The following is a 13,311-nucleotide window of genomic DNA, read 5'->3' on the forward strand; positions in this document are numbered from 1 at the left end:
GACACAAAATGGCAATAAAATCATTGTAAGTATTCTACAGGGGAATATAAATGCCCCTTGGTTACACTGTACATATCTTTATACATAATTCTAGCTTATTTTCCTCCTGATTATGTTAAATATGTAAAAAGCCTTTTCTCATAAAGGTAAAACTGCTAGATGTTACCATGTTGTAATTCAGCATTAGTGTCAAGATTGCTTCAGAAAATAAGCCACTGTTACTATTTCATTCCTTCTAAGTGTCACTTGGCATACTGTATGTGATTTCGCACATAAAATAAACTTATATGATTTTATATCACTGTTTGGAAATTGTAAGTAATACTAAATATAATTCAGAGGATGTTCATAAAGCGAACTGAGGAAAAGCAACCGTGATATTTTTATAAAAGGCTTTTAATGTTTTATGTTGTCATTAAATAATTATTTTAGACAATTATGGAAGGGAAAATCAAGAAACTAATATTCTTTAATACTTAAAGAAAAAATGTTATATCTGTAGCTATTTCTTAGTTTAATATTGGCACAGTTGCAAAATGTATCCAAAATCTCAAATAATATCTCTGCATAAAAATATACGAAGATCTAATTATATTTGGGGCTGTTCTTGCCTTTATTCATGAGTGGATCTTACGATTCTTTAAGAAATTAGTATCAGGCAACCTTGCCAAGTGAAGTAAGACAAAACCCGCACGTTTTGAAAATGCTCATTTTCAAACACTAACTTTCTTACGTATGAATTTCCAATAACTTACAATATTAAATCACAAAAATTTCTCTAGTGGTATAATAAATTCAGATCAATAAGTTAAAAACAGTGTATACTTTTTTCCTTTTGTTATCCTGAATATCTTTTCTGAGATCCAGTTCAGTGTGAGAAAAATATACAGAAATTAAGAAGGTGCTTTAATAAGCTTAAAACAATTACAATTTCCAAATTTTGTACCACAGATTTACTTTCCCACCTGTGCAATGTTCCTATTAAACATTTAATCACATATTTTAATTCACATTTAATTTAATTAGGGCCATGTTTGGACTGTTTCAAAACTCTTTTGATATACCTTTCAAAACAATTCATATGATTTAGAATCCAGATAAGTTTTCCTATCAAATAAGCATACATCTATTATTTTTGATAGACACAGTACAATAGTAGAATAATTATTTATGATGGGTTTTATAATTTCTGATGACCTAGAAATCCAAAAGAAAGCTAATATTATGCTTATTTATGTGTGCAATAATATTGTTAGAAAATTTGTGATTTTTTCTTATATTCAAAAATTAAAAATATAGACGAATTACCGAAGACTGATTACCCATAATATGAGGACCAACAAAGCAATTGTGTTGAAATTGGATTGAGCAACTAGTTATTGATGAAAAATCTGTAGGATGTTAAAACTCAGTCTAGACATCACAAGTCCAAGTTCATATACAGTAAATGAAATCTAAATAATCCTTATGCTTTTCTAAGAAAAGTGTACAAAGCAGTAATAAAGACAGCCTGGCCCATAGAGGTATTTTTACCTTATAATTGAAATAGCTTTTTAAAATAAATGATTGCATTCCCTGAAAGGTGTCTACAGGGTAATGGACTCTTTTAAAACTTTTTAAAATAAACCTGTATAGTTTTTCCAGTGTTACCAGCACACATTAAAAAAAAAATACACCTAAAAGGGTAAACAAAACTTGAATGAAGTGGGCGCTGTCTTGCCTGGTCTTGTGGAAGATGGTTTCACAGCAACTTGTGCTGACCTAATTATTGGGGAAAAACAAAACCACTATGTTCATAGGTAATGTTTCGCAAGCACTGTTTTGAGGAGAGTTAAAGTCATATCTATTTAAATAATTAGTAAATACATCTGACTGTCTTTTCATTCTGATCTGTCAGGACAACAGCTCATGAGAAACAGTACATTTTAATACTCCCATGATAATTACATTCTACTTTGCCCTTATAGTCGACTCCTTAATATTTTGTTTATAATGGCGTTTGAGTTTTAGATAGAACAGAATGACAAGACTTTACGGCTTACTTAAAGTACATAGTCTGTCTTAGTGAAAGGGAAAAGAAAAATACATTCAAGACCTTATTTTTAAAAAAATCAATAGAAATTGCAATTACTAAGTCAGAATCCCAAAGCCAGAAATACAAGGTATTAGTATAGTTGACATCTGTAGCAACATTTTGTGCAAAGCCGCTACCGTCTGCTGCCAAGATTTTCTTTTAGTGTGTATTGTGGTATTGTCACGTAAACACAATGAGCCCAAAGGACAGGCTGTGTCTTCCTGTACAGGTGTTGCACACAAAAGGTCAAGGGCTCTAAACCTGAAAAACAGAAAATGCTTCTTTCTTCGGCTTTTGTGTGAGTTTATTGTAATATAATAATCTTCAGGGCCACCTAAAACTATGCAGAGCAGGAAACACAAGAGTGGCCCTTTTCTGTTCTCTTCCCCCAGCAATGTCTTTCAACAAAAGAGGAGGCTAATGGGGTAATTTTCTTCCTGAAAATGCAAAATACCAACAATTTTCTTCAGCTTCAAGAATGTTGTCTATGGACCCCACATTCCACAATTTTCTTAGTGATTCTTTCTCTCTCGCTCTCTCTCTCTCACACACACACATACAACCGAGAGATAGGCAGAGACAGAGACAGAGAAGAAGGAGGACAAATTGATATTTGTAGAATACAGACATTAGAAATGACCAATACTCTGGATTGTCGTATCTGGAAGAAATTAAACTGTATACCTCAGACAGAAAAACTCCCAGTGATTTGGATGAAGTTTCATCCTGCAATTCATTGGATTCAAGGACAGACTGGTCTGTCCGTACAACTCCTAGCTCCTTCCTAAGAGGCGGCCCCTCTGCCTTCTGGCTCCGGCCCTTTCAGTGCCTGGCTCTTTGCACCATGCACCCTGGGTTTCCTGCCCGTCAAAACACCCACAGCTAAGTAAAACCCATCTAATCATAAAATTGCGTTTGGGCTTTTCCTTTCCTCCTTTCTTCTCCTGCTGTTTTCTATCAGCAGAACGCGAATACTAATTGGTTAGTCGGTTATTTAGGCAAGTATTAATATTCTCATTTTGCAAGCAAGGAATCAGCTTCCTGCTGCGTATCCCCTGGCCCTGGGTAAGGAGCGCTTCAGATGGGAGATTCAAAGTAGGTGAGGTTGGCCTCCTGAGACCCAAGCTGCTTGCCGGAAGCCTCCAGGAGGGCTGAGCGGGGCCTCCTTAGATCGCCGAGTTCCTGGCTCCCAGTTCTCCACTCAGACCACCAGGCGACACCGCCTCTAATGACAAAAATCCATTTTCCCATTCCACCCCAACGAATGCTCTAAGGACTTTCTTAATTGCGACTGCTACCCTGGGAACAGGAAGCTTATTTGTAACTTGATGAATCTCCACCAGGCCTGCCTGGGTTTCTGGGTTTTGCGGCACTAAAAAACTTTACAGTAACTTTGTGCTGACTGTATCTGAAGATCACACTACCTATGGAACAAAGAGATGAAATGCTGCTCAGTAGAAAGCTAGGACGATACACGGCGTCCAGAGAGGCTGGTAACAGAGAAAGGTGCCCCGCATGGAGGACCTGGCCACTGCACCAGACTAAAAAACGCACAAAGCATAGGACAGCCGAAGACTGTCATTCTCGGGCACAAGCCTGGGAAGAAAGCTACAAACAGGTTTTCAATAGCAAGTCCATTTCATACACATGAATTCTGTCCTCTTTTGGGCAAAAAAAAATTTATTTTTTCAAAGAGCATACCTTTCCATCTAAACAAAGACTTGAAGATAATTGTTTTCATGCTGAAAGGCCAAAGTTTAATTGGGATATTTGTGGGGGGGGATATTTATTAATTAATAAAGCTTGCCCTTACCAGGTTTAGGAGAGACGTAGAGTCATGCTACTACACAAATAGAATAGTAGCCGTGTCAATACAGAGGGGACCTGTGCCACTGGGGACCATCCTCAAAAATCCACCCTAAAACCTTTAAGGGTGAAGGTCAAGTCACAGGAGTGGGACCAAAGCTCATCGCCTTTTCGTTTTGAATCAAACGTTGTATCTATTTTGTAAATGAATTAGTCTCAGATCCTTTATACAGAATATCTGAGCAGAGTGTGGCCTGAGTCTGCCCATATCTGTAAGTAGACCTACATCCTACCCTGCCTCAGCTCAGGCTCCCCGGTTGCCTGTAAGGATAAGAACCCCACACTGTGAAGTGCCCATCACTAGCACGGGTTGGGATCCAGGAACTCAGTAAGACTTGACAGTTCCTAGGGTACCAAGTCAGTAGCTAACACAGAGATGCCGGTTCAGGCTGCATCTCAGGCTCTTTAGGAACCACCACTTTGAAAGCGTAAGAGACTTTCTCTAAGCCCGAAGTGTAGTCTGTCTTTCTGAGGAAGTTTAAAGTCTCTTTACATGAATTGTGCTTCTCATTAAGCCTCCAAAACCCAGGTTCAAATCCCTTTCAATTTCTGGCTTTATAGCTCCTAAAATCAATATCAGAGCTAGCAGGGCTGGAGCTATAGGCTCGTGTATTTCTAGCAGGGTTTTATTTCTAGCATGGAAGGGATAGAGGAAGGAAAACTGAGTGAGAGAGGCAGGAATGCAGAGAGGGGAGGTGGAGAGGAAAAGAGAGAGAGGAGGAAGAAAGAATGGAGGAGGAGAAAGAGAGAGGAAGGAAAGGAAGGACGGAGAGAAGGGAGGAGGGAAGGGGTCTTACCAGGCACTATTATATCCCCTTGAGGTCAGAAGAGAGATAAAGGGGGTGGGAAAGTTGTGACTAGCTGGGCAGCGCCGCACATAAATTTGCCTACTTCTCAATTAGCTTCGGATTCTATCACCTGGGAGAGCCCAACTCATCCCAGGAGTAAGTACGGAAAAGATAAAGAATGAAATCCAACATTCACTGTCAGCATTAGAAAAAAAAATTACAAGGAGGATGTTTCTTCATGGGAAGGATGTCATAGGACACAGAAGTAAAGCCTGAGTGGATAAATCAAGTACACACCCAAGAGAGGGCAGGAACCAACTGCTTCCTTGTGACCTGAATAAACAGCGCAGGGGGTGGGGAAGGTGGTTGGTCTATTCGCTGGGGTATCATTTGTGCCAAAGAACTACCGATTGCCCAGCTGCTTGTTTCCCACTTTCCCCTTGTGATAGACAGGCTGTGAAAGTAAGAAGAGGAAGGGTGAGAGGGTACTAGCGCCTGCCACCCAACCACCCAGTCTTTGCAGGAGCTTGCCCAGTTTAGTTTTGTAGTGTAAATATTGCCAATATGTGCGGGAATGTTTACGGGGTGAGTGCACAGAATTGTTCAATATCCGCAATAACTTGGCGATCCTTACTGTACCTTTTGAAAAAGAGTTAAAAGTACTTTGCAGATGTTATCTTATTAATCTACTACAAATCCCCATGAGCCAGGTAGCATAAGTATGCATAACCCAGTTTTACAGATCAGGAAATAGGCAGAGTAGTGAGAAATGACTAAGCCAAGGTTATGGAGCGAAGAAATGAGGGAGGGAACTGAGGGACCCTGGTGGTGGGGCTGTGCTCAGGGGACCAGGACACCTCCCTCTTGGCTTTCTACCCAGGCACTGGGAGAAATACAACATATTAGAGGAGAAAAATCTTCCTCTGCATCCCCACAGTTCACGCCATTGCAGTTCATGTATCAAGCACATATTTAAACACATTTCTGCAGATTTAAAAAGTGAAGTCACATCAGCTTATTCTGTTTAAAAAGAAAAGAAAAGAAAAAAAAAAGACTTCCACAGTAAATGTCTCAGAGGCCAAGAAGGATCTTGCAGTATAAGTGCTGAGAATGGCTGGCATCAGACTCTCAAAATCATATCGAAGCACCAGCCCTCCTGATGACTTACTGAAAGGCACCCACTCCCTTCTCTTAGGTCATAGTGAGGGAAGGGGGGTGGTGCTGGCTACTTGGGGAGCTTTGCTGGGCTTCTCTCAGGAGAGTGCCTGTGGGGTTCCTCAGGTTCGAATCCCACTGGATCCTATCTGCAAGACCGGGCTCTGAACAATTCGAAATTTCTTCCAAGGTATAGTGGAAGGTTTTTATTTTTCTTGTTTTTATTTTATTTTATTTTTTTCATCAATTTCACAGTCACAATAGGGTTGGCTAGATTCAAAGGTGGTGGGTCAGACAGATTCATCACTTTTAGCCAGCTGCTCCTGGGCCACCACCGTTCAGTGAAGTACAGGCTCAGGGTCGGGGGTGGGGGTCTTCCTCCTCAGCCTTCCTTTCCATCCTGACACACCCCCAGACTCCCTGAGGAAGCAATGCCTGTGTGAATGCAATGCAGCCTAAGAATTCAACTCAGGATCTGACACAACCTGAGTTTTTAAGTTTAAAATCAGTCTTCTGAAAAATTAACACGTTTTTTAAAAGGAAAAGTGACTTTGAGATCTTTTCCCAGCGATCTTTTCAGGACATTCCTAAAGACTTAGAGAATGGGATGTTTTTCCGGATTTTTTTTTTCTTTTTATAAATTTTTTGTCCGAGGGAAATGAAACACCAGCACCTCTTCCCTTTTGTGGGGTTCCTCTGAATGAAGAACTGTGCACATCTCAAGTGTGGACCCAGAATTCTTCCATCAGCCTACTGACGTTCGTAAGTATTACCTAACTAAAGCGGTTGCAGGTAGACTTTTCTGAGTTACTCCACTTGATTTTTCCTGTTCTATTTTCCCCAATATATTTACAAACAGAAACCTTCATTGTCTTTATGCCATGTCCTTGTGTAGGCAAAACCAAAATTACATCCCCAAACCTGCCTCAGGATTACAAATGCTACTTACCACCTATGTGCCTAGTGATGTGTTTGACATCAAGTTTAAGTCCACATACTTTTAAACATGCATATATATATATACTTGTAAATATATATATATATAAAATATATATATACCAATGAACTATAATATACAGAATATTTGCCTCCAAATGTTTCCATACATATATACATACACATATACATACATACCTCAATGATGGCGCCATCTGGGAGCCTGAGGAAATGGCGGTACAGCTCTTGAAAGCCACTGGAATAAGCTGTGTATATGGATATGTGGGAAGTAACCCCTCCTGGCACAATTGCAGATGCGGAGAGTTTGTCCTGCTGGTGGGGGTCACAGCTGGAGACACTGGACTTGGTGTCATGGCTTTTGCAGATATAATCGTACACTGCCACCTAGTGAGACCCAGGGAGCCCCCCCAAACCCCCCGTACCCAGAAAAAAAGTAATTAACATTTGTCAAGAGCATAGCCAATTTCAAATGATTTCACAATAAATCTGAAAGGCTGCTGTCTGCAGAGCTTGCACTCCGCTCCATGTTTCATGCGCATTTTTATGGCATATATCTAAATAGTGAAGACAGCCGAATCCCTGGTGTGTGCTCCACAAAGTTAATTCTACACAGATGAAGCTGTAATTGGCTTCTATATTAACCCAAAGCAGGAAGATCAAGCAGGCTGTGACAATAACAGTGTAGACTGAAAAACAAAAATGTTTACAAGTGCTTTCATGAATGGGCGCGCCTGCTTTCTCACCCAAAAAGAAAGGATTTCTCTTTCCACTAACTTGGGCTGCAGTGTGCATGCGCAGGCTTCTCTTATCAGTAAACGGACAGGCCAGCCGTATTCCATGGCCATCCCCTGCCCTGCACAGCGCAGGACTGTGTACAGTGTGAGCGCTGACCACTACGTTTCTTCCTGGTAATCCTGAACTTTGCGCTTACTGGGTTTTATTTTCAGTGAGGCTTCGCAGGTGACAATGTCTATTGTAACACACCCCGTGTACTGTATTAGCGCTAACTGATGTGAATTAAATTAGACTGCAGTTGAAGAGACGCAGCTGCATCGATTGTTTGAAATATTGCCAATCAAAATTTGACTTCACTGCCTAAAAACTGGTGTATGGCTAATAAAACTTGTTTCCTTTTTTTTTTTCCTTTCCTGTCTTCAATTCCTTAGCTATACGGATGCTCTCTATAATTCCTTGCTTTCATATTCCAAGAAGTTGATATTTATGGAGCATAACCAAGTATTCTATGGATTCTTTCTTCACTAGCTTTTTTTTTAACTGAAACAGAAAATATTCATTTAGAGATCCAGAAAGTCCATTTCAAACATAAACCAAATGTTAACTCCTCTTAAACACTTTAAGAAGACTGCAGATTTCTGAGACTATGTGAAAATTTAATAATATAAAAGAGAATTCTGCCCAATGACTAGTTAAGACAAGTCTGAAATTGACAATAAACTCTTAAATTTTAGCCAGTGAGAAAAATTTTCCTGAACAAACAAAAAAGGTATAATTAAAATCTGGATGGGCAGAAGATGAAGTCATAAATTTCCTGAAAGTACTTGAAGGATAGAAAAGACAGGGTCCTAATAGAATTAAAAACAAAAGTTTTGGGTGAATATAAGTAATGCTTAAGTAACTCACACTCTTGAGGGAATTTACGGGAACATAGGCTGATGCTAACTTTAAATTAGATTGATTATGATAAGTTTATACAATGAACTTTTTTTCCAGATAAAATCCAAGTTTTCTTTGTTTTTTTTTTTTTTTCTTTAAGCAATTCATGTAATTATCTATTGAAAGGGTGATGAAAATGTGGTTTAGAAGCTTCATGAAATACTGTAAAGCTACAAAATGTTAAAAATTCCATCCTTTTGTAAAAATCAACATGGACCATGGAGGATAGTAAGTGGGATTAGTCAGCAAGAGAAGGCAAATACAAAATGGTCCCGCTCATTCACGGCATCTAGTAACGGGTGACATTACAGTTGTAGAGAGAAGACTCGTGGTTGCAGGGTGAGATAAGAGAGGGTTAGCAGGAAGAAGTACTAGTGAAACCTATATTGCATAATAGGGTGAAAAGTTTAAATTTGTCTGATGAATATCTCAAACTATGAGATGATAATTATGTGAGACGACAGATCAGCTAATACCTTGATTTGACAAATACATATTATCTTTATATTTTGAAACATTACCTATCACTCCTCAACAGGTCTCGTCATTATGCTTCTATCACAGATGCCAACGAAAGTGTTAGTGGGACTGTTGTGGGCATAGACGGACACTGGCAGGTTGTTAGGGGACAGGCCTGGTCCTGATAAAGACGCTGAGAGGTAAAAGTGCACAGCAAAGGGTCCTGTGAGGTTGTTGTAGAAAGATGTGAGGCCCGAAGGTTATTTGCTGTGCTGAAGACTCCACATAGCTTTTATATAAACCACAGACAGGCTATTCGTGATAGAAATGAAGCCACGTGTAAAGGGCTCACACCTTGGAGGATGTAATGATGCAACACTCCGCCAAGAGAAAAGAGAAGACTAAGTCTTACTAGCTGTAACAGGTAAAAAGACAAATATCTTTCTCCAGCAAAGGAAGTATGACAATTTGAAAGCACAAACATACATACACATGCACATATATTCATATAGAAAAGCCAATTTCCTGAGCATGCCTTTTTTTTTTTTTTTTAAGAACGCTATTTAAGAAAGAAAGATGGCGGACACATTTACAGGCATGCTCACTGCAAGGCCATTGACCACAAACTTCAAAAGCTAAAGCAATGAGCAGAAATGTATCTCAGCATGTGCAGCCTGAGCCATAAGCTGTAGCTCGCCGCAGGGACTGACCACAAAGGTGACCACCTCACCCGGTGGTAACAAAGGCTATGGATCACGAAGCTGAACTAACTAACTTGTGGTCGATTCACAAAAAGACAGGGAGCGGGCAGGACCAACCAGAAGGAAGAGAGGCTTGCCACAGCCGTCTCACCCAGAGTGGACACCTGACGCAGCATCGGCAGAGTGACAGGCTGAACAGACAGAGCTCTCTGTCTGAGGTCGAGCCAGGAGCCAGGATGCTAACGATACATGGGAATGAGGTTACCAACAAGTAGACAGGGCAGGCATGGAGGGGACAGCAATCAAATCAGGAGGCATGTCTAAAGTGTAAATTTGTTAAATTACATCATAACTGTCGCCTCAGATACGGTAACAAACGCCGCAGTATACAATTAATTCCAAATCTGCCGAGAGCCCGATGATGACATCATGTAACCATGTTTCCTGTTAGGTAAGTTCACCTGTGAAGTCTGGGCATGGAGGCTGCCCCAGAGCTGAGGCCTCCATCCTGTGCTTGCAGTTCCAGGCCAGGCCCTCCTTGAGTCTCCTCCCCCCACCATTAGAATTAGCCCATTTCTGATGGCGCCCAGAATCTGGATGTAAAACCTTTCATTGCCAACCCATGTAGCAAACAAGGAAAAGGATGAAAGTAGTTTTGCCATTTTCTGAAGAACTACAGAACTGTCATACCTACCACAAAATACTCATGAAAGAAAAGTTCATGGGAAGCGTTTATGACTTTGAAAATGGAACCTCTGTGCTTTGAAAATGCAACATTAAACATTAAATAAAGCTATGCTGCCTGGTGGATACCAGGTTCTTATTTCAAGAGGACGAGACCACTATGACAGTTACTCTTGTTTGAGAAGCTGATTTGTTCCAAATTGCAAGCTTACTGTGGAGAGTACGCTCACTGCTGATGATGTCACACACACATACACACACAAGTATATATACATACAGATTACATATGTATGAATATTCATGTACATAAACATGTAAATTAACATGTACAAGGCTGTGTAGTTGATAGCATTATGTCCATTTCACAGACAAAGCAGCTGAGGATCGCTGGCTCAAAGGCACAAATATATGCTGGGGTCCTGAGGCGCTAATTGTCATTCATTCACCTCATTCTTCCTTGTGCTTCTGGCTTCAATCTTCTAGCTTTGCTCCTGCCCTCTCTGGTGAATCTGGCTAAGTGCTGAGATCAGCCTGTGCCTCACTCCAAGTTGCTCCATACTCAATAAAAGTGGCTTTTGAGGCTGTGCTTGGCCCTAGGAGAGTCCATTTGATGAGAAGCTTTTGGCTTTACTTTGAGGGAGGAGTATGACTGCAGTCCAGAAACAACAGTCTGCCTGGCCCCACCCATGCACAGCAGACTGATAAGTGATTGAAGTGATTGTTCCTGAGAGGAGATAGGGAACCACCCTGTTAATTGAAGAGGGTGAGTTAAGAAGGTAAGGGCACATGGTTGAACTCAAATCACATAAGGGAAACCAGGCCCTGGCATTTATCAGGCACAACAGATCAACTGAGGAATGGATGAAACTCCCTCATCTGGACCACACAAAGTAATGTGCACCTAATACCCATCTAGGCCGGGACTTAAACCCACCATCTCTGTCCTCAGACCCCAGTTCAGCATTTCCCCCTCATAACTGGACTCTGCGGCCTCACCCTCCAACCCTGACTCCATCCCCGCGGTGTTCTGACATTCTCTCTTCAGGCCAGTCTCTCAGCCTACTTCCCCATCCATTTGAACGCTGCTACAGCCTCTTCAGTTGAATTCTTTCTGTGAACCTTGAGGGATGCGTATAGACGGACACACACGTTTACTGTGTGCTGTGACATATGAGAGTTAACCTTAGGAAAGACGATCAGGACAAAGAACCTGCATTCTCCTCAGGTCAATAGGGTTATGTAGCAAACCGCTGCTGCTGCCCTTGTGAATTTAGTACCGTTCAATACCTTCTGGCGTTGTGGAAAGGGACAAAAACGTTCCTCCGTTTCTCACATGACATGATAACGACGCCCGAGGAAGCAGAGGAGCAGCTCTTGCTCACTCTCTCTTATGACTGGGGCAAGGCTGTTCCTAGAACACTGATGACTCTACCCGTCCATATCTGGCTTCGCAGATATGTGACCTATGTTTCTGATGTCCACTGCAAGCCCCCTTCCTAACGGGGTGAGAACATAGTGATCATCTTCCTGATAGCTCTCTGTAATGAGGCAGAAACTTTTGTTCCCTCTGCACTGCTTCTTAGAGCTGCATTTGGACTTTCTCAAACAGTTCCTATGGGATATAACATAGCAGCCCCCTGAGACCTCAACCATAAGGACTCAGACTGATATTGGGCCCAGGTAGGTCTGACTCTAAAGCCCATGAATTTATGACCATAATTCAACATTTTATCATGCCCATGGATATTCTGGTTGTCTTTTCTCCTTAATGAGTAGCCTCAGGATGGGGACCTGTTTGGACATGATGCTAGAGGCTGGATTTTCCTTTCAGTTCAATGCTCATATGGAAGATTCTGAGTTTTCCTTCCTGGATCTTGGTAGAAACATCCAAAATTAAATGTAATAGTCAACTGACCAGTATCCATCCTTTCCACTAATATCCCAAGGGGTAGCTCAAGGTTCTTTGAAGATTAACTAGGAGAGATGCTAGACCACATTTCTCTCTGTGTTTGGGCCATAGATGTTTACCAAAGCAACTGTTCCTTTCCTGAGGGTTTTGAGCTGGCATGTCTTGAGACAGGCAGGACGAGTAACAAATTGAGTTATGGAGTCCCCCAACCTGCTGAAAGAGAGAGCCAAAGGAGAAAAATCCAATACACCTTTTCAGAAATAGTTAAAGGAACTGAGACAAGCTTTCCCCACAGAAGAGAGTATTTTCAGTTACCTGCTGAGGTACTAAGCTTTTTCACAGGGGCTGTGAAAACACCCTGCCCTGTGGGTAATTGCTGCATCCTCTAACTTACAACCAAAGAACACCCTCCAGCAATGAGGGATGCTTAGCTTTAAGACTTCATAAAATCTCCCCAGGGTTAAAAAAGTAGGGCAAGGTAAGAAAAAAAAAATGTTTTATAACAGAGACAGAGCCGGAAGAGCAGCTGATCACAGGCGGATACAGAGGAGAGAGACGAAGAAATCGCTTTTTCCCTTAGACCATGCGGTTCTGTCTCTAGCAATTTGTGTATGTGAACATAATTTTCCTACAACTCTATTCTCTCCACTTTTAAATCTGTGCCCTTAAATCTAGCTGCTGAAGAGGCAAACTGTGGCAAAGTGACCTGTGTGATATTTGTTCTCCAAACCAAAAGGCAGCGTGTAATATTTCCCATTAAATTTTATTTCAGGCCACAAAGGCAATTCAAATAGAGGACAGGAAGATCTGCTAAGACAAATGTCACACAACCTAGGCCGTCATACCTAGAGGAGGTGTGGGAGAAAAAGGAGATATGAAGGAGGAAGCGAAACATTATTTTTCTCTAAACAACATTCTCTATACATGCTCTTGCTTTTCCTTTTGTAATGAGAAAAAGCTTAACTATTTGGCAAGACTAGTAACTTCCATGAAAAACTGGAGTCCAGTCATTTCTGTAAATGCACAGGTCAGAAGAGAGCTACG

At 41.0% G+C, this 13,311-nt stretch overlaps 1 protein-coding gene across 1 annotated transcript in view; it reads right to left on the reverse strand.

Moving 5' to 3' along the window:
* The window catches only part of LOC110559926 (uncharacterized), a gene marked incomplete at its 5' end in the record, with an annotated part of 297,183 nt that overhangs the window by 27,452 nt on the left and 256,420 nt on the right, over window positions 1–13,311 (reverse strand). The window contains one exon of the mRNA XM_021655579.2: window positions 7,018–7,224. Within this exon, the coding sequence (XP_021511254.2) occupies window positions 7,018–7,224 (207 nt within the window). The remainder of the gene's footprint in view (window positions 1–7,017; window positions 7,225–13,311) is intronic.

The sequence above is a fragment of the Meriones unguiculatus genome, chromosome 19 (assembly GCF_030254825.1).
Source record: "Meriones unguiculatus strain TT.TT164.6M chromosome 19, Bangor_MerUng_6.1, whole genome shotgun sequence".
Lineage (NCBI taxonomy): Eukaryota > Metazoa > Chordata > Mammalia > Rodentia > Muridae > Meriones > Meriones unguiculatus.